The following is a 22354-nucleotide window of genomic DNA, read 5'->3' as shown; positions in this document are numbered from 1 at the left end:
GTTAAGACCCATTCTCATCAGCCTGCTCGTGACTGGAAAGATATGTAACAGCAGTACATCACAAATGGGACTTGCATGTGAACCTGGATTAATGATCACTAGGGCCCGAATTTTAATTACCTAAAAAAACAGTGAAATATGCAAGCATTTCTGACCTAAAACTTACATAAATATTACCTTAAAAATAAATTATGACTTAACAAAAGTTTATTTAAAGCATTCTTGTTTGTTTATTTAATTTTTTTATTGATCTTAAAGTAATACAAAATTCACTTCTCAAAATATTGCAAGTATAGTTCTTTCTTTCCGTAGGGTTTGTGGCTAATTTGCACCTACCGGGTGATCAAAAGGTCAGTATAAATTTGAAAACTTAATAAACCATGGAATAATGTAGGTAGAGAGGTAAAAAATGACACACATGCTTGGAGTGACATGTGGTTTTACTAGTAAAAAAAAAATATTGCTAGATGCGTGAAAGATCTCTTGCACGTGTCGTTTGGTGATGATCGTGTGCTCAGCCGGCACTTTCGTCATGCTTGGCTTCCCAGGTCCCCAGACCTCAGTCCATGTGATTACTGGCTTTGGGGTTACCTGAAGTCGCAAGTGTATAGTTATCGACCAAAATCTCTGAAAGACAACATCCAACGCCAATGCCTCACCATAACTCCGGACATGCTTTACAGTGCTGTTCACAACATTATTCCTCAACTTTTTGGGGAATGATGGTGGACATACTGAGCATTTCCTGTAAAATACATCTTTGCTTTGTCTTACTTTGAAATACTAATTATGTCATTCCAAGCATGTGTGTCAATTTGTACCTCTCTATCTACATTATTCCGTGATTTATTCAGTTTTCAAATTTATACTGACTTTTTGATCACCCGCTATTTTTTGAATGTCTGAATGTTTTATTTTCTAAAGACAAAGTACAGTGAAAAGATCATCTATCAAAACAGTAAAACAATATTTTTGTTTCTACATAGTATTTAAAGCGTTTCACATTACTTAATACCGTATGTCAATCTTCAGTACCTGCAAAGTTGCACTGGAGCACAAGGTGCATTTTCAGGTTTTCCATCGTCAAAGATCTACGGTTGTCACTGAGGATTGTTTTGTACCTGGAAAAGCTCCTCTCCACTTCACAAGACATCACTGGAGCGTATTTGAAGGCAGCCAGATCACTGGAGTTCAGCTTTGTTTCATTATCTTCAAATGTTGCAGCACTCTCTGAAAGACTGTCACTAATTTTGCACAGTGTGGAATATCCAGGATTCCGTTGGAGAACACTTTGCAATTTGGTTTTCACTTTTGTCAGCCACATGACCATGAGCTTGACCCAATTCACTCAGCACATGTTGCACAATACTCAGGACCTCACATAGCTGAGTGCCAACAGCTTCCAATCGTTTGATGGCTTTTGATATCACTGAAAAATTGCCGTTGATGTATGCCAAGTTTGGAGACAATGTATCTGTAAAACTTCTTTCACAATTTTGATAGCACTTTATTCATCGCTATCAAGCTCACAAAAGACTGTCTTCATTTGGGTGTAGTTGGTGCAGTAATACTCAGCAACATTAAGCCAAGAACCCCATCGTGTAAGAACAGGTTTAGGTGGGAGGGGCATTGAAGGTGCTTGTACCTTGAATTTCTGCACCCATAGCGGAGCCTTCACACAGATGTTCTTGCCACAGGAAATTAATTTGTCCACATCAGGGTAATTTGATCGCACCTCTTCGGAAACTCTGCGCAACTCATGTGCAAGGCAAGTGGCGTGCACCATACTGGGGTATAGAATCTGAAGTCCTTTGGCTGCTTTAGGCATATGTGAAGCACAATCTGTTACAAGCAGCAAAATGTTGTCTCTTTTCACACCATCCGGCCACAGTAGCTTCAGAGAATTATCAAACAAAACAGCAATCGTCGAATTGTTCACTGTATTGAGAGCTTCAAATGTTAGTACGAACATGTCTCCTGGGCCATCAGCTTTTAGAACACCAACAACATTTGCAATATATCGCCCACTAATGTCCATAGTTTCATCTATCGACAGCCAGATCTTTTGGTCAACAATAGTAATTCGTATTTTGTTGAGCATATCACTGTAGCACACAGATAAACAGTTCTTTCTCAGTGTAGATTCATCTGGAACTGGATGTGTTGTGTATTACTCCAAGAACCGGCTGAAGTGTGGATTCTTCAGTTTTTCCAATGGGATGTTGCAGGACACCATCCTCTCACACAAATCCTTGCAGAATGATTGCACGGTTGACGACTGACCTGTCTGTTCTAATAACAGCGTTTGCCTGCTGTTATTTTCAGCACTTCGTTTCACACAGGTGCTTTGTTTAACGGTATTACAGTGTTGTTGCACATTAAAGCGCTTTTCTGCACTAACATTAACTTCACATAGTTTACAAAATAATATTTTCCCATGAGTACTAAAGAATTTCACTCCAAATTCTCGAACATATCCTTGCAACTTCACGCTGTCAGAGCACTTTGCTTTAGGCATGTTGAACAAGGCAAAGGCTGTATTCAAACTGGTTAGTGGGACCACCTGTGCAACTGTAATGAGTATTACAGCAGAAGTCACTTTTGTTGGCTCTGCACAACATCGTTTTATGTTCATGGAACGACTGTTGTGGTATGCCGATTTTCTGCTGCAGTCCTGAGAAATAAAGCTGCATACTAATTTCTGTGTTTATCTTTTATAGTAACACATTAAATACTGTCTTGTGATCAACATATTCATTTTCTTATTTGTGAGTCCCGTAAGATACGAAGAAAAAAAAACGGTATATGGATTTTTGGCAAAAGTTGCCGGAAATATGACCTATTATATTAAAAGTTAGCCTCAATATGACCTATTACTAAAATTTGTTGAAATATGACTTTATATGCACAATCAAAATCCATTTTTCGACACTAAAATGCCTAGATTTGTGTATAAATTGTTCTAAAATTCACCTTATAGTTCAGAAAAAAATATAACTTGTCATTAAAATCTGGGTTAATCACAACCAGCTATATTTATACATTTTAATACCAAACAAATCACACTGCATACATAACAGTACAAAATTTCTCACAATGAACATGGTGTGACCATCTATCAAACTATATTTATTAATTCGTAACAAGAAACTTTGTAATGGAGCTACTATGAAATGAATCAAATCACAAGACTTAAAGTAATTTGGCTAGTAGCTGAATTTTAAACTCCATACTGTAAGGAAATAAATGGAAATTCTCCAATTAGGTCACATATTGTCATAGGGAAATACAAGGACCTGAAAGTAATACAACACTTTTGTTCTTCTGCCAATTTTGGCTGAAGAAATGAACTTGTTGTGAGACATTGTGGAATAATCCTAATTCAGCCCCTATAGTTTCGTGAAGTTCCAATAGGTAACAGTGGTATACATAGCCCTGTAACAGAGGTGCATTCCAAGCACAGAGCTATGATTAACTTTCTGGAGGTGGAAAGCCAGATCATCGCAGATATTCATATGTGCTTGCAGAATGTCTGAAGCAAACTACCAGCAAACAAAACCATGGTGAGTCGTTGGGCAAGGTGTCTGTCATCATCATAACAAGGTCATCAAACCTGTCCCATTGTCTGTGTGCTGGCCAGCCACACACAGTTGTTATGCCTGCAATGTTGAAACATGCAGTAACTCTCATTCAAGGTGATTGACAGATCACAATCAAACACTTCGTTGCACAAATGGACACCTCTGTTGACAGTGCTGACACACTCTTACCCCAGTTGGGAACTCAAAGGTGTGAGCCTCCCTGGTTCCTCACTGCCTAACAGAGGACCATAAAGACCAATGAATGACCATTTATGTGGAGTTGCTTGTATGTTATAAGGCTGATCGTAATAATGTTTTGTCAAATATCGGTACAGACAATAAAACATGTGTTCACTATTTCGAACCAGAAATAAGAAGGCCCCTTGGAGTGGCGCCACAGCACCTTTCCTCCAAAGAAAAAGTTCATAGCCACACCCTCAGCCGATACAGTCATGTCAAAAGTCTTCTGGGAGTCTAAAGAGGTTATTCTGTTTGATGTCCTCCCTCATGGTGCAAAAATCAACATGAAAGTATAGTCTGCTACCGTCAGAAAACTGAAGAAATGACTTCCGCATGTCTGTCACCACAATAATGCAAATAAACTTTTCATTTTCCATAACAATGCATGGCCTCACACTAGTCTGTGCACCAGAGAGGAGCTCACAAAACTTTATTGGACTGTTCTTCGTTCTAGGGGACTTATGACCTCAGAAGTTAAGTCCTATAGTGTTCAGAGCCATTTGAACCATTTTTTGACTGTTCTTCCTCTTCCACCCCACTGCCCAGATCTCGTACCTTCCAACTTCCACCTGTTTGGCCCAATGAAGGATGCACTCCATGGGAAGCAGTGCAAGTATGATGGGGAGGTTATTGAAGTAGCAAGATATTGACTCTGATGTCGACAAGTACGGTGGTACCATGAGGGGATACAGGCGGGAAGGTGGTGCAAGGCCATTGCACTTAATAAAGATTATGTTGAAAAATACGGTTTTGTAGATAAAAGAGTGGGGAATAATATTTTGTATAGGAGTCCTGGATAGAACCACCCTGCTTGGAAAAAAAGTGTTGCATTACTTAATGCAAGCCTCTCATAGTTATACCAAAATAAGTCATGAGATGAGAAATGAGGCATACATCTAAATGAAAATATGGCATCTAAAGCAATGACATACAGTTCATACTGGTTAAATAATAATAGTTTAATCAGTTTTTGAGCTGTACGCGCAAAGAACAGGTGACTATCACAATTTCTTGGACACTAGGTGTTACTGCAAAGTACACATTTAAAGAATTGTTTCTGGGTTTTGCTAAATATTTATTTTCTGATGAAGTTTGTTCCTTTGATCTGCGGTGCTTATTTAAAACAATGCTGTACTTAATTACAATACCAGAAAGAAAAAAAATGAGATTCATTACTCCACATTAAGATTGTCTTTGGGACAAAACAGGGTGCACAACACTGCAACCAAAATTTCTGGTAAGTTATCCAGTTACATAAAATATTGGACAGAATCAAAATAAAATTTGCCAACAAACTGAAAAAGTTTATCTTTCACAAATTCTATTCCACAGAATAATTTCTATTATCCTAATGAGTAAAAAGCAGTAAATAGGGATTACAAACTCACATCTGTATATTGAAAAAAAGGAAAAAAAATCATATAAATGTCCAGTATGTAGCCATATTTGCAAATTATTTTGTGATATGGATGTATAATGACTCATTCCACATCATTACAATATATTGTGTAAATGATTCATGGAACGTGAAATGAAGTAGGCCTAGTTAAGTAAGTAACCGACCACACCCAAACCGAAGTTACATTGTGACACACTAGCTTACATCCACATTTTTTATGTTTTTGTGACCTTTTCAGCCCTCATTTGCAAATTAATAATCAGTTGTTGACTTCATGCTGTCGTATGGTGCACACTTAAAATTTGTAGCATTATTTACACTGAATAAATTTCAATTTTTATTTGAAAAAGATATCCTCCTCATTAGCCAGAAATTATTCTTTATTTGTAACAGATTCCTTTTATTCTAGTTATCTCTAAGTCTCATGTAATTTCCAGCTGTTGACTACACTTTATGAAATTGAAAGCAAAATTTGCATAAATATACATTAATAACTTCAGCTGCACCATAGACAATAGCACAAAGGAAAAACAGAATGAACCAAGCTTACATCGTTCTTGAACTCTCTAGAAATACTCTGAGTCCTTTATGAGAAGCTGGGCAGGACTACTACTGTTGCATCACAGTGTGGTTAGTAATGTCCAAGCTTCAGGATAAAAAAAAAAAACTTCATTGATTTGTGGGCCACTGTCCATCTCAGCCATATAAAGCCACAAACTTCCCATTGAAATGAGGAGAGAAATACAAAATTTTGGGAGTGTCTCTGAAGAGCCCACGTCGCCCAAGTTATTATCTATTGTTCACTGTGAATTTTATTTTTGGGGTGAGAGTGGTGGGGGTAACAGTCCATTTAAATACTGAATGGTAAATGGAAGAATGGGTAGCAACAGCTGATGAATTTGCTTTTATAATTACTGGAATGTTAATGTGGGATAACAATAATGATATTTCAGAATAAAAATGACATCTTGAACTGCTCTGACTTACTTTTTTTGTACAGTTAATTGCAATCAATTTCATTATTTGCCATCATACAGGTATGATGGACCTCAAAATATCCAGAGCTGTTATAATTCACTTGAACCTGGAATGACTCACCCGAAGATGTAACTTCATCCTCTCCAAAATCTGAGAACCCATCACTGTTTGGATCCGAGTAAAAGGAAGTCCACTTTGGGGAAGACACAGCTGCCAAGACTGCTCCTTTGAGCTTTCTCCTGGCATTGAATTTTTTCATTTCTTCCACTGTATCCGCTAAATGTATTTTTGTAGCACTTTTATCTCTGTCCTGTTATTTGGAAACAAAATCAAATAACAATTACTTCACTGGCTGTAACTATAACATTCCTGCAGAGAGATATTATCACAGTTCACATGTAAGAATACAGATATACTTTTAACTGTGTTTCTTGGGACTGAACAACAAGGAATGAGATAATATTTTGTGTTCTGCATAATACAAAACTCAATCTACAACAGATTTCAAATGAAAACATGAGGGTCATTCCATGCCAAATCATCCAGCCAAAAATAGATATTACACCCAAGGTTTTTGAATTTGTTCCAAAACTTATATGTGAACTGTATGCATAAAGATAGGAAAATATCCAAAGTTTCATCAAATTCTAACAAGTATTTTCTGAGTTATCACTGTTTAAAATTTTAGGCTAATTGTATTTTTGAGTGTGATTAAGACGCAACTAAAGCGTGCATGCTTTAACAGAATCTGAAGCAAAATTGTTAATTTTGAAGCTGTAGCCTTGAAATTTTCACTGTTCTAAATTAAACACTGAAACTGATTGATCTATGAAATTCCCATTCATATTGAAAAACTGTACTGAAACTAAAAATATTGTTAATTTCAAAACTGAGATGTACGTGTAGAAAATTATGAATAGCTAAAATATCTCTCCAAATAAACCAATACAATCACATATTTTTGAAAAAAGCATAAAACTGCCTTTCAAATGGTGCAAAAAAATTGGTGGGGTTCTGTGTTGTAACAATTGTATCTTATACTGAAGTAAAAACAAGTTTTATCTATTCAAAACGTGTAGAATGGCTGTTTTAATATTCAAAATGGTTATAGCAGAGGTTATATAGAAGTAAAAGGTTTTAAAACTATAATTTGGAAGATCAGCTACTTAAAACAGTAATTTATCAGTACATTTTTTGTTATTTATTTTTAAATTGGGACAAAGATTTTACTGTAGTTGTAATTTTATTTATCTTGTTTGTTTTATTTAGCTGATGTTAAAGTCAAGGAACATATAACATTTTTGGGGTCATGTGAAGTGTGTTGAAGTTCAGATATGGCAGTACTACTATGCAAGTATGTACATGAAAAATTCGCCAGTCAGCAGTCTGCCTGCTGTCTTCCGTGAAGACACGATATTCAAGTCACGACATGAAACCTTCCCTCCCCCCACAGCCTGACTGTACTGCAAGACTATAAGCGTACATTTGGCTCTGCTGAAGTTAAGTGCCTTGTGTTTTGTGCTTAGTGACATATTAAATAATTGTTATATTAACACAGTTATATTTTATTTTTAAAACTAATGTGTGTGTGTGTTTTCTTACCATAGAGATATGAGCAAATTCAAGTAAAGATGAAACTAATTTAAAGTGTTCCAAAGGTTCATTACTATATTTTTTATGGGAAAATACTTTGCCGACAAAACGCAAAGACATTTATTTAATTTCAGAAAAGTTATCTAAAGAAGAAGTTGAAATTTTAGTTTGATGTACTAATAAGCAGTACAGTGAAACAGATGACATTTGTTCCCATAATTTGTGTTATTTTTTGAAGCATGTTGAAAAGAACCGAAAATCCTGTTGTGATCCGTTTAAGAAACATTCTCTACCTTTAACAAAGAAGGAAGAAGAAGGAAGATTTGAGGACAATTTCTCCAAAAAAAGCAAAATAAATATGCTAAGGAAAATAAGGACATTATTTTAGTGCCAGGAAAGCTAGTGTGCAGTACACATAAAAAACTGTTGAAACAGGTAACACCTACTTTAGATCATGAAGATATTGCTCTACTTGAAAGTGATGAAACAAATGAGAGTGAATTAAACAATGCAAAAAGAGAAGTAGAAAGAGAAAAGTTGAATTACACTCTTTTAGGGTTGGATGTTACACCACTTAAAGTTCAGTCATTATCTACCCCATCAAAGAAAAAATATGCTAAAAAGAAGTTTAAAATTGCAAAAGGCCAGGTTAAAAAAGTTGTCATTTGTTTTGAAAGTACAAGACAACAACGATTAAAGTGAATCTGACAGTACAACTCAATGTAATGAATTGAAGACAAAATCTGAGAATCTTTATCATTTAGTGGATGCTATAAAGGGATAACTCAAGACGAACTTAACCAAATCGGAAAAATACAGATATTAACAATCACTCCAAAGTCTTGGTCTCGCAGAAAAGCGGGGGAAAAAATTTAATTTATCAGAATATTTAGTGCAAAAAGCCAGAACACTTGAAAACAAGAAAGGTTTTTTGGCTTTAACAGAACCCAAACATGGCAGAACCCTTCCCCTAGAAACAATCGACACTTGAATCCTACCACTGGGGCCACTGGGACCACTTGAGCTACTCAGTTCATCAAATAGTGTTTTTTTCTAAAAACGAAGATTCCACCATCATTTCTGATTACATGAAGCATGGTGTACCATTTGTTTATGCAGTACAAGGGGAAAAAAACATAATTTCATAAAACAAAACTTCCCTGATGTTGACCAAATTGAGTATTTTACTGACGGTTGCAGTGCTCAGCACAAAAACTTCAAAAGCATAACAACTTTATGTTTTCATTATAAAGATTTTAAATTAAATGCAAGGTGGTCATTTCATGCTATAAAGTCATGGTAAAACAATATGCAATGGGATCGGGGGCAAAGTCAAGACAACTGTTACCAAAAAAAACTTGCAGAGCAGTAGGCAAAGTGAGTAGATAATAAATGCTGAACAAATATACAATTTTTGCTAAAGTTTATTCTCAAAAATATATATATTTTTTCTTATTAAAGGAAGAAGAAATTGAAACTAAAAGAACAACACTTGAAACTAGATTTCAAATGGTTCAAACAATACCGGGTACAAGAAGTTTCTATTATTTTAATCCAGCTTCTTGCAAAGAAATTACAGGCAAACAGGTGAGTTCAGACTCTGAAATTTTCTTGAAACAAAATATTTTTTATGAATATCCCAACTATTAAACCTAGCCTACATTCTTTCGTTGCATTCGTTTATGAGCAAAATTGGTGGACAGGAATGGTTCTGAATTCAAATAAGAAGGTGACTATGACATTCTTTTTATGTGCCCTCATGGACCAGCAGAAACTTTCTTTTGGCCTGTTCCATGTGTAATAGCTCCTTCAAAGGTAGCATCTCAGTTCGGCAGATCATGTAAGATTGATGCTAATTCCTGAAAGGAAATCAGCAAAACATGGAACAATTTCAATGCTTTATTGTAAAAAAACATTAATGGGCATTTAAATGTAATTATTGTACACACTGCTTCATATGAACTTGGTATCGACTGAATAATTATTGAACTTACGTATCTTTTATTTTAAAATAATTGATACATAAAACTTGAATTCGTCTGGTATTTTCATAGTTCTATTGACCTCAAATTCTAAATTATCATATCAAACATCTATTTTACAAAGTAAATTACAAAATTTGACTTCAATTTGTTATGAAATTGTTACAGCTCAAACCCCCGCCCCCCCCCCCCCCCCCCCCATTTTCTTGCACTATTTGAAAGGTAATTTCATGTTGTTTTCAAAAATATATGGTTTTATTGGGTTATTTGGAGAGACATTTTGGTTATTCATAATTTTCTACACCTACATCATAAATTTCAAATTAACAATATTTTGAGTTTCAGTACAGTTTTGTAATACAAATGAACATTATAAATTAGAATTTTCAGTGTTTAATTTAGAACAGTAAATATTTCAAGACTATAGCTTCAACAGTAACGATTTTGCTTCAAATTCTGTAAAAGCATGCACGCTTTAGTTATGTATTAATTGCTCTCAGAAATACAATTAACCGAAAACTGTAAATGGCGATTAAATCAGAAACTACTAGTTAGAATTGGATGAAACTTGGAATATTTTGCTGTCTGTATGCATACAATACAAATATAAATTTTCATAAACATCTGTGACAGATGGGTGTAGGGCCCTGGATGATTTAGTATGGAATGACCCAGGATACTTATCATAGTATGTTCACTACAGCACTGTTAACCATCACATTATAAACTTTCAATAGTAAATATAATCTGGCAGCTTTATAAACAATAAATCAGTATCTCCGTGACACAAGTGCTGTTAGCGTTAACTCTCCAGATATTGTATTGATCTGACTAAGCATGTCTTACCATCACTGAAAATAAATTGTAAGCCAAATACCAAGTAAAATACAACTCTTCCCGTTAATTTAACAAAATTCTATCTGAGAAAGCCTGCCTGGACAACATGAAAACTGAAAGAAAATTAATTATTCAGTTATCATTCAAAATATCTATAGGTTTCAATGAATGCAATCACTAACTGGGAAAAAATTATCATCGTAAGCTTAACATGTAGAAGCAGACTGAGAAAATCAATATGACGTACATGCTGTAAGTACTTTATCAATGACGACGAAAACTACAGAAGACTAAACCATCATGAGAGATACACAGCATTAACAAAATTCCTGTTACCTACAGGGGAAGTAACAGCATCTATTTTAAATGATACATTAGAAGTATTAGTACATTTTAAGCAAGCATCTGTTGTCAAAAGTGAGGGAATTATTTTCTTTGAGCATCTCTTAGGTATTTGTGAAAATGTTATCAATAGATGATTGCAAGACATAGAAAATGATTACAGGAAAAACAATTCCCAAAATTTCTGCGGAGTATTCAAACATAGGTTAACGAAGTACTCTCGTCCATCACTCCAATTCAAAAATGAACGTGGGGAAATTACCCATACCAACATCGAAAACTTAAATTCTTGCAAAATACTTTTCTAAATTACCAAATTGTGGAAAGCCTGCAGACAAATTTGAGTTCCATCATACACAATGAAACGCAGACTCAAAGCCACCAAGTTTACTGGAGATTAAAGAGAGAATTCAGTCACTGAATAATAACAAATCATCAGAAGAAGACCAAATCATCACAGAATTATGGAAAAATGCAGGAGAAAATCTTATTGCAAAACTCAAAGAAATTGAAGATGAAATCTGCAAAACTGAAAAAATCCCCACAGATTGGAAGACAGCAATCGTATGTCCTCTGTACAAAAAAGGAAGTGAAACAGACCCCGACAACTGCCATGGAAACTATTATCAATAACATACAAAATTTTTTCTAAAGCCTTACAGAACCAAGCAGAACCTCAGCTGGATTTAAAACTAGGTGAATGCGAAGGTGGATTCAGTAAAGGTCAATAATACGTAGAATAAATGCTTAGCTTGAAAATCTCGATAAAATATTTGCATAGCACAAAAGTTATGTCATCACGTTTGTCGACCTTAAAAAAGCATACGACAGTACAGACCGAGAATCCCTTTTTGAAGTGTTAGCAGAATTTGGACAAGATCAAAAGACAACAAACACCATAAAAGAAACATTCACAGAGACCAAATTCGAAGTAAAATTTATGGGAGAATTGAGCACAGAATTTGAAACAGACAAGAGTACGGCACGGGGATGGACTGTCCCAGTGCTCTTCAATTGTGCTCTTGAAAAAAGTTGTTCGAGAACGGAGAAAAGCAGGTGCACCAGCTCACAGACTGGGACCAAAATGTAAGGGCATAAAATTATACTCTTTGGCATTGGCTGATGACACGGCACTGATCGCCTAAAACATTACTGATGCGACAAAACAGCTAGAATTATTACAAGAGCAGGCTGCAAAAATAGGATTAGAAATTTCATTTGAAAAAACAAAATTTATGTCTGATATCAAAAATTCACCTTCTGATCTCAAAATTGGTAATAACTACATCTCTCAAGTAAAAGAATTTAAATATTTAGGTGGACAGATTGCAAAGAATTGAAATGAAAAGAAATCTGTCAGATCAAGAGACCAGAAAATGGGGACAGCGTTTCAGTTAACAAAAAAACGTTTACAACAAAAAAAAAAGAGTCTCTCGTGGAACTGCAAAATACGATATTACACAACAGTAATTAAACCCGAAGCTCTCTACGCTTCTGAGACACTAAATCTTCAACACAGGACACTAAAAGGGGAATTGGAAGTGAAAGAATGTAAAATGATAAGAAAAATCCTAAGACCAAGAACTAAAGACAGTGTGCACTATCCAAAACCCAATGCAGAAACATGTAACAATATCTGCAAAATAACAAACAAAATGTGCATGAGAAGAATCGAATTCATGGGGCATTTAGAAAGAATGGATTCAAACAGGTTAACACAAAAAATCCATACATTTTTAAAGAAGAAAAAAAAAATAGACACAAGACCAAACTGGTACAAACAGATAGAAAAAGACCTGAGAGAATTGGGGTCTCCAAATCTAGCAACAGAAATGAAATAAGAGAAATCACAAACACATGAGGTTTTGAGGAAAAAGACAGAAAAACTAACCGACATATGTGGTCTACGCAACAAAAGCTAGTCCATTCATTGCGTATGAAGGAATACTGGTCGAAAGGGAAGGCCAACCACTGTTGATTACACGTGGTGCTAAGTGATCCAATCGTGGTGAAGAAGAAGAAGAAAGATGATTAACAACAGCTATTATACACAGCTGAGGAATACACAACCTTTACTGCTAAGTAGCAGCTTGCTTCTCAAAGTACTATGTTACATTTAACTCTTACAATAGCAAATAATACATAGCAATACAGTGACAGTTTATTGTTAATACAATGTACAGATTAATCTCTAAGAGGCACTTCCAATTTGTTAACATCTATTTTGACTCATTCCATATCCTTGAAGGTTCTCTGTATGCATGTTATCTCCAAACCATGATGAAAGGATGGATAGCTTCAAAGGTAACTCTCTCACTCTCTCTCAATCAGGCTGCTAGAGCTGCAGTGTTTTATACAATAATCTCTGTGTGTGTGTGTGTGTGTGTGTGTGTGTGTGTGTGTGTGTGTGTGGGAGGGGGGGGGTGAGGTATTTACATTAGTCACCTTTGTGAATGCATTGCCTGGAAGTTAAGGATTGTTTTAAATTTTGTTCATGTGCCTATTGACAGCTGAAACCCCAGCTATATGACAAGCAGTTACCGTCATTGTTTCCAAAAACTGCTTTAAACTGCACAGGTAGCTGGAGTATATCAAAGTTGTTATGTAAAGAGGATATTTTGCAGTCTAATGGCAGCTACGGTCGTTGAAATAATTGTGAGTTTGGCACAAACACTGGTTTCCACCTTACACGATTCTCACTTCTGTTCAATTGTTTGTAGATAAGATAGGGTATCTGTCGTCGACGTTAACATAATTTCGCACTTCAGGCGTACACTACCAAACGAAGCTCTGACCACAAGGGTAGTTTCTTACTTCAAGGTAACACTTGATTCAAGAAACGAAAAAGTTCGTTTGAACATACATTACGCTACTGTGAAACATCTCCATTACTAAACGAAACCTCACAGGACAAAGGTTTTCATTCTAGAACTCACGATTAAAAAATAAATGAAATAATAGAGGTACATGAAAAATAAACCACTAAACTAATATCTGTGATTTTGTCAGAAGTGGACCTCAATTAACTTCATACTTCCTACTGCAATACGATGTAATTCTCAAAAGAAATCGAAACAATTGCCTTTTAACATTGCAAGATTTCCTAATGTTGTTAACTACAAACATTTCTCAAAATTTAACCAAGTAAACACCGAAGTGCGAGGACAAGAAACTGTGGACGCTTTTCAAAGTCTCGCTAAAAGCGACTGTTTTTCTATCTTTATTTTAGTTATAAACTAACTATCAAATGGAAATGTCAGTTAAAAAATACCGAATCATCAAATTTAAAATAAAATTATAATCTTTTATTTTGAATTATCCACTGCATGAAAATAACACTGATACAGGCATGCGAAATTCCTTATTCTTACACGAGGAAATTATGTTAATCAGTGAGACTGTTCTATGTCCAAACATTAAAACAAAATATTTTATTTTCTATTCCATGTTTTGAAGTCTTGTACCAAATTATCTGTGAATAGTGTACAGGTATTTCCGTACGTTGGGTATAAGAATTAAAAATAAATTATTATTATTTAAAAACGAATGATTCAATATTTGTTGATAAACATTTTGATTTTATAATGAATATAGAATTTAAGTAACAGCAAGGAGAAGGCAGCACTGATGACAATCGTACCAACAACTTCACAAGCACTAGCCTTGCACACTATCCGCTCACCTGCCCCATAATTGTTGTGTCAGTAGTTTCTAAATGTTTTGTACTTTAACACGCTAGGAAATCTTAGAGGCCTTCTCTTCACAAGCGACGTTTTTGAGTTTTTCTTTTTTGACAATAGCGTAGTACTGCTTTGGGAAAGCGTTGTGCGAGAAGTGAACCTCATATCCCACTATTAAGAGGAAAATTGAAGAGGGCCAGCACTTATAAACGCATGCCAAGCGCAAATGTCTGCCACTTACTTGGTAGCCTTTTATGTCTCTCGCTTATGACTAAAACACAAAATTGGTTACAGCAGCGGAAATTAGGAACAGTAAAGTGCGGTACTTCCAACTTTCAAAATATATGGATTCATAGGTACCTACCCTTAGCCACCTGTGATTTAACACTTCTTGTATTGTTATTCTTTGCGTATGGTCCACTGTCAGCATTTTTTGAACGAGGTCTTTCGCCGCGTCACTTATGAATTCCCACTGAGGCGAATCCAGCTGTAACATAACACAACGACAGTTGCATCAATTGAGAAATAGCAATTTACAATAAAAACAAGTTTGAGTACAAAAACTATAATCTCATCGTTTTACTTGCAAGCAATATTGGCATCTCCTGTTGTTCAAAAGAAACATTTGCATGTGTCCTTTTTACAACACTCAATTCTGCACTACGTGCCAACTTTCTACTTAATAGACTCAGATTCTAGTAAAAAACTGAATGCCGTCAAATGGGACACAATGCGAAGTAACAGTACTCTCTGCATCCTCTCTTCCAAACAGGTGATATAAATAAATAGCTGTAATTAAAAGACTGGATTTTCGCTTTACTTGAAAATTATAATCACAGAAATTTATATAAATTTCTGTACGACACAATCACAAAAACAAATGATTTTATGTCAAGTCCTCTTAACAGTAACGTATTAAAATTTCACTATCCGATTTAGTATATAACGACTCTTTATCATCATCATACATTTCTTGTAACATCTCTGTCAAAACTGTTTTCAGTGTTCTGCTGCTGATCACTGTATAGTTTGATGTTATTACCGGGTGGATTTAAAGTCACAAGCCGGCGCGGCAATTCGCGACGTTCATTATTCATTGTCTCGTATTGTCGTCTCTGGCATAATGTGAATCGTTGTTAATGTTGTACCAAAAATTGCTGTTATTTACTTAGTGTATGGCATAACAAATCACTTAATATCATACACAGGGCACAAAAAATTGTTAGAAATGAAGGTATAAAAGTGCATATAAAAACAAACAGTGCGTGTTGGCAAGCAAAAATTCATTTTTTTTTAAATAATAATTTGCGTCTTGGGTTATAGTCAATAGGTTAGATCGCCCGCCACTGTATGACCATAAAGGCCATTCTGCTGTCACGGAGTAGAGCGTTTGCCTGCAACGCCACACAAACTTTCTGGTGAAACTGCCACTTCGTGAGGTCAGACATACGTCATAATTTGCCCGCATGATCGACTTTCTCCGGGGCAAATCGAAGCCTTCAGTACTTTTTTTTTTATCCACATAATGTCGTGGCCACAAACTGCCGAAGACTATTCCCACTATTTTTACACGTTTCGATGAAAATGAAGTTACCGATTTCCACATTATCTTACTGATGGTAAATTGGGAGCAAATTATTATTCTGTATTTAAGTGTATATTTTGACGAGAACAGGATCCCGGCGCATTTAGCGCGCTTGGTAGGAATGTGAGCGAATATGATTAACTGCAGGAAGCTAGGCGGCGTAGACCTTACTGTTCCGGATATTATACGCATCTTAGACCATAGGTAACATACTGGTGGTCCCAGGAGGAACGGTCAATATTCAGGGATATGGAAGGAACGACCATTAGAAGCAAAAGCTCAAGTAAACTTGGGCTCTAAAACGCATACCTTACGAGCTACGAGCTCTTCATCATCTTCGTTACTTTGACACACCTCTTTTCTACTGAACAAGTGCTCGTAGCTCAATGGCATGCATTTTAGAACCTACGTTGTGCGCTGAGACTTATATAATGTTGGACAATGTTCAGCAGCTCCTCATAAGCCACACATTTCTGTAGTCAATGCTACACCGATGCTTGGGATGATGTCGCTGGACAGAGGACGATTGGAAACGAGTAATTTGAAGCGATAAATCATGCTATACCCTATGGAATCCGATGGAATGGGTTGAGTTTGGTTAATGTTCTGGAGATCATACTTGCCGTCTAGTGTAGCGCCATCAGTGAAGTCTGGAGGAGGTGGTGTTGCAGTATGGAGGCGGTTTTTTCCTACCCTTAAAAATATGATAAGTGCGGAAGGATACGAACACTTTCTCAGCAATGTGTACTGCGTACAGTAAAGGGGCACTAACTGGCTGTATCAACGTAACAACACATCCAGTCATCAAACAGCATGTGTGAGGCTGTGGTTTGCGGACAATAACATCCCTGAAACGGACTGGTTTGCCAGAACCCAATAAAACATCTCTGGGATGAATTAGGAAGACGTCTTTGCTCCACACTCGGTGTCCCCAAACACCCAACCTTCTCTTTCGTCGCTTGAGTAGTAACGGTTTACCAATCCTCCAGAGACATTCAGGCACCTCGCTAGAAGTGCCCTCAGTTCAAGCAGTTACAAATGGAGAAGGGTGGAACACCGTATATTAATTAATGTCTGATAGTATGTGTCAAGACTACTTTGATCAGATAATGTGCGTTTCTCCCATACGTTTGTGTTGTAATTTGGCTTAATATTCTCCCTTTTAAAAGAAAAAATCTAAATAACGTTTTAGATCTGGTAAGTACCGGGTCAACAAATAATGATGTTACTGTTGTTGTAGTAGTCCTCAGTCCAGGGACTAGTTTGATGCGGCTCTCTACGCCTCTCTATCCTGTGTAATCCTCTTCATCTACAAGTAACTCTGCAACCTACGTCTTTCTGGATCTGCTTAGTGTATTCATCTCTTGGTTTCCCTCTACGATTTTTGCCCTCCGCGCTGCCCTCCAACACAAAATCTGTGATCCCTTGATGCCTCAGAACATGTTCTATCAACCGATCCCTCCTTCTAGTCAAGTTGTGCCACAAACTCCTCTTCTCCCCAATCCTATTCAATACCTCCTCATTAGTTACGTGATCTACCCATCTAATCTTCAGCATTCTTCTGTAGCACCACATTTCGAAAGCTTCTACTCTCTTCTTGTCCAAACTAGTTATCGTCCATGTTTCACTTCCATACATGGCTACACTCCATACAAATACTTTCAGAAATGGCTTCCTGACACTTAAATCTATACTCGATGTTAACAAATTTCTCTTCCTCAGAAATGCTTTCCCTGCCATTGCCCGTCTACATTTTGTATCCTCTCTACTTCGACCATCCTCAGTTATTTTGCTCCCCAAATAGCAAAACTCCTTTACTACTTTAAGTGTCTCATATCCTAATCTAATTCCCTCAGCATCACCCGACTTTATTCGACTACATTCCATTATCCTCGTTTTGCTTTTGTTGATGTTCATGTTATATCCTCCTTTCAAGACACTATCCATTCCGTTCAACTGTTCTTCCAAGTCCTTTGCTGTCTCTGACAGAATTACAATGTCATCGGCGAACCTCAAAGTTTTTATTTCTTTTCCATGGATTTTAATTCCTACTCCAAATTTTTCTTTTCTTTCCCTCACTGCTTGCTCAATATACAGATTGAATAACATCGGGGACAGGCTACAACCCTGTCTCGCTCCCTTCCCAACCACTGCTTCCCTTTCAAGTCCCTCGACTCTTATAACTGCCATTTGGTTTCTATCAAAATTGTAAATAGCCTTTCGCTACCTGTATTTTACCCCTACCACCTTCAAAATTTGAAAGAGTATTCCAGTCAACATTGACAAAAGCTGTCTCCAAGTCTAGAAATGCTAGGAACGTAGGTTTGCCTTTCCTTAATCTATGTTCTAAGGTAAGTCATAGGGTCAGTATTGCCTCAAGTGTTTCAACATTTCTACGGATGTTCCCCGAAGTCGGCGTCTACCAGTTCTTCCATTCGTCTGTAAAGAATTTGTGTTAGTATTTTACATCCATGATTTATTAAACTAAAAGACTGGTAATTTTCACACCTGTCTACACCTGCTTTCTTTGGGATTTGAATTATTATATTTTTCTTGAAGTCTGGGGGTATTTCGCCTATCTCATACATCTTGCTCACCACATGGTAGAGTTTTATCAGGGCTGGCTCTCCCCAGGCTATCATTAGTTCTAATGGAATGTTGTCTACTCCTGGGGCCTGGTTTCGACTTAGGTCTTTCAGTGCTCTGTCGAACTCTTCACGCAGTATCCTATTTCCCATTTCCTCTTCATCTACGTGCTGTTCTATTTCCATAAAATTGCCCTCAAGTACATCACCCTTGCTTTGACCCTCTTTGTACTCCTTCCACCTTTCTACTTTCCCTTCTTTGCTTAGAACTGGGTTTCCATCTCAGATCTAGATACTCATACAAGTGGTTCTCTTTTCTCCAAAGGTCTCTTTAATTTTCCTGTAGGCAGTATCTATCTTACCCCTAGTGAGATAAGCCTCTACATCCTTACATTTGTCCTCTAGCCCTCCCTGATTAGCCATTTTGCACTTCTTGTCGATCTCATTTTTGAGACGTTTGTATTCCTTTTTGCCTGCTTCATTTACTGCACTTTTATCTTTCTCCTTTCATCAGTTAAATTCAATATTCCTCCAGTTACCCAAAAATTTCTGCTAGCTCTCGTCTTTTTACCTACCTGATCCTCTGCCGCCTTCACTATATCATCTCTCATAACTACCCATTGTTCTTCTACTGTATTTCTTTCCCCCGTTCTTGTCAATCGTTCCCTAATGCCCTCTCTGAAACACATACCACTTAATTATGTACAGCAAGATATCCTTTAAGTCTAAGAAAATGCTCAATGCAACCTTTTTTTTCTTTTTTTTTACGAGAACCAACCAAAGAAGAAAAACACCAAGCAAATCATTAAGTTTCTGTTCATAAACAAATAAATTTATCCACCTCTTACACATTCTTATCGCTCCCACTTAAAGAGAAGTCTCGTACAAATGTCTTGAATGCTTCAGATATTGACTTCCAGTGCGTCTGAGGCTTCATCTTCGGCACTAACCTGCTGGTCCTTGGATTCAACGTGTTCTGCTACAGCTTCATTCACATCGTATTTAATTCGCGCAAAATGATAACGCAGATCAATGTGATTAGCTCTGTGATGACAATTTTGGTTTTTAATAAGCTTCACTGTACTTCAATTTTCAATGTTTTTATTGTTGAATAAAGCAAAGTTTTAAACAACTCTTAACCTGGAGAATTTCTATCCCTGTTTCACAGGCTGCAAAAGTATTCAGTCTCAATGTAGAGAGTGCTACCGTTATCTTTGTTGAACCGCATGTACGGTGTACCAATGGACTCACGAGGCATTAACAGCGTAACAGTTGTGGATTTCCTGGTTTCCACTTTATATTCTGCACCGACCTAGGCCTGAAAGCTATTTTCCTGTGTTGAAGGAAAATAAAATCCATAGTTCATAGTGACTTTAATGTATTTCATGGTCCTTATCATAGCATTCCAATGTATCTTCATTATTTTCTCAAGATGCTGGCGCATTTTTGGCTGCGAAGGCAATTTTCGACCATGTCTCTGGTGACAAATACATCAAACTACCCACAGCTTGCGTGTATGTAACATTGGACGTGTTCTTATGTTCATTTTTGTTCATGTCTACACACATCTGATGATGCTTGTTATTTGTTGGCACAGTTACAGGGTTTGTCTTTCATACTCAAGCGGCGTAGAATCTTCATGACATAGTCCTATCATGCAGAAAAAATAGAACTATCTGCTAAATGTCCCGCCTGCAGGCCCAAGTAAATACCCAATTTTATGGAGGTGATGTAGTTAATTCAACAAAAAGTAAATGGTAGCAGGGTCTTTATGAGCTAGAAGACCATCCATCTTTATCATGCACTGTCAAAATTAGCAGATTTGTTTGCGTTCTGGTTCATGAATACACGTGGATCGGCAATTTAGGTGGAATCTAAACCTGTGAAAAACTACTGAAAGTATGATTCAGGTCATAAAAGTGTTGATTTCGTTTACACACACGCAAAGTCCCATCTTCAAGATCGTTCATATAAATTATTTTTGTTGAATTTCCATGTAGAAAAACAGTACGGACGTCAGTTTGCACAAAACATGTTTCTAAGGCTGCAGTGGATAATTTTATTCGCATTGAATCAAATCTAGTCGCTTGACTATGTGTTTCAAGATAATCCATACCAGCAACTACCTTGAAACCTGTATCACAAGTATTGCATTCGAACGTGCTGCATGATCAGTAATAGAATATTTGATTATTACACACAACGGTTGGCAGCAACCTCTTGAAGTGGATTCACAAGTGTCCAGGTTTCGTTAACTTTGAAGAAATTAATTTCATTATTCATTGCATTTTTCCATTTTCTGCTCTATCACGTATAACTGCTTCTTCGTATGTTTCTGGTTCGACAATATTTAAAATGGAATCATTATTTTTGTATCCTAATGGCACTTTCGCTGATCTACCATCTTTTAACTGATATTCCTGGTTAGATTGAACAGCTTCATCAGCTATTGCTTCCTGTTCGCTGACATCATCTGAATTTGCATCATCATCTCTCTCTTCACAGATCTCTGAATAATTTTGAATTACAGGAAAGTTCTGAAGTACGTCTTCTGCAGATGATCTCTTATTTGCAGGAAGCCGGCCGCGGTGGTCTCGCGGTTCTAGGCGCTCAGTCCGGAACCGCGCGACTGCTACGGTCGCAGGTTCGAATCCTGCCTCGGGCATGGATGTGTGTGATGTCCTTAGGTTAGTTAGGTTTAAGTAGGTCTAAGTTCTAGGGGACTGATGACCACAGATGTTAAGTCCCATATTGCTCAGAGCCATTTGAACCATTTGCAGGAAGAACAAAATCAACTGCTTTTGACGTTTGTGTTTCTTCCGTGCTGCAATTGTCCGTAAACAGTTTTCCGTAAAAGTAACATCTCGGGAGTTGTCGCTGGTGTGATAACCTTGGGTGGTTTGGTCGTAACGAAAAAAAATGACCGTCATCAGCTACTGCATCCCATTATGTCTTTTTTTTTCTTCTTTAGGTACACGGAAATGAATTTCTTCGCTAAAAGTTCTGACGATTCTTAAGCTTGGTTTCCTCTCTAACGGCAGCTTACATGGCACAACTTCGCTTTGTCTACTTATCCCAGTTTAGTGAGTGTGAATACTACGTAAGTCATAGCTTCTCCCCACATTTCAGTGGGCAATTCAGTTCCGTTCTGACCACTCCTAGCCAACTCGACAATAGTTCTGCTTTTCCGTTCAGTGGCTCTTTTGTTGTGGGCCGCATGGCACTTTTTTCTGGTGCAAAATGTCGTGCAGGGTAATCCAATTGTTAACCTCTTGATTACAAAACTAATCCGTTTAGTCTTTGTTCACTCATTCAAAAAAAAAAAAAAAAAAAAAAAAAAAAAAAAAAAAAAAAATCTCTATCATTCAGTTGTGTGATTTATTCTGGACAACAATCACCTTTCAATGTCAAGAAACATCTTGCACCACCGACAGTGCATTCTTGCAGTTTCCACTCACGAAGCTGCATACATAAGCTCACCTCTTCGTTTTGGTTTGTTATCACTTGATGAAATGCAGTTTACACGTTTTGCCTGCTGCGCAGTCTTCGCAC

General features: G+C 36.8%; 1 protein-coding gene across 6 annotated transcripts in view; it reads right to left on the bottom strand.

The window, feature by feature from the left end:
- Positions 1–22354, bottom strand: part of LOC126365127 (peripheral plasma membrane protein CASK-like) — a 1978716-nt gene that overhangs the window by 1047117 nt on the left and 909245 nt on the right. For all 6 annotated transcript variants that reach the window (XM_050008118.1, XM_050008119.1, XM_050008120.1 and 3 more), the window contains 2 exons: positions 14997–15119; positions 6319–6508 (listed from right to left, as the gene is read on the bottom strand). In XM_050008118.1, coding sequence (XP_049864075.1) covers positions 6319–6508; positions 14997–15119 — 313 coding nt within the window. The remainder of the gene's footprint in view (positions 1–6318; positions 6509–14996; positions 15120–22354) is intronic.

Source organism: Schistocerca gregaria, chromosome 1 (genome assembly GCF_023897955.1).
Source record: "Schistocerca gregaria isolate iqSchGreg1 chromosome 1, iqSchGreg1.2, whole genome shotgun sequence".
In the NCBI taxonomy this organism is placed as follows: domain Eukaryota; kingdom Metazoa; phylum Arthropoda; class Insecta; order Orthoptera; family Acrididae; genus Schistocerca; species Schistocerca gregaria.
The sequence above is the reverse complement of the archived record's forward strand: the minus strand, read 5'-3'. Positions and strand labels throughout refer to the sequence as shown.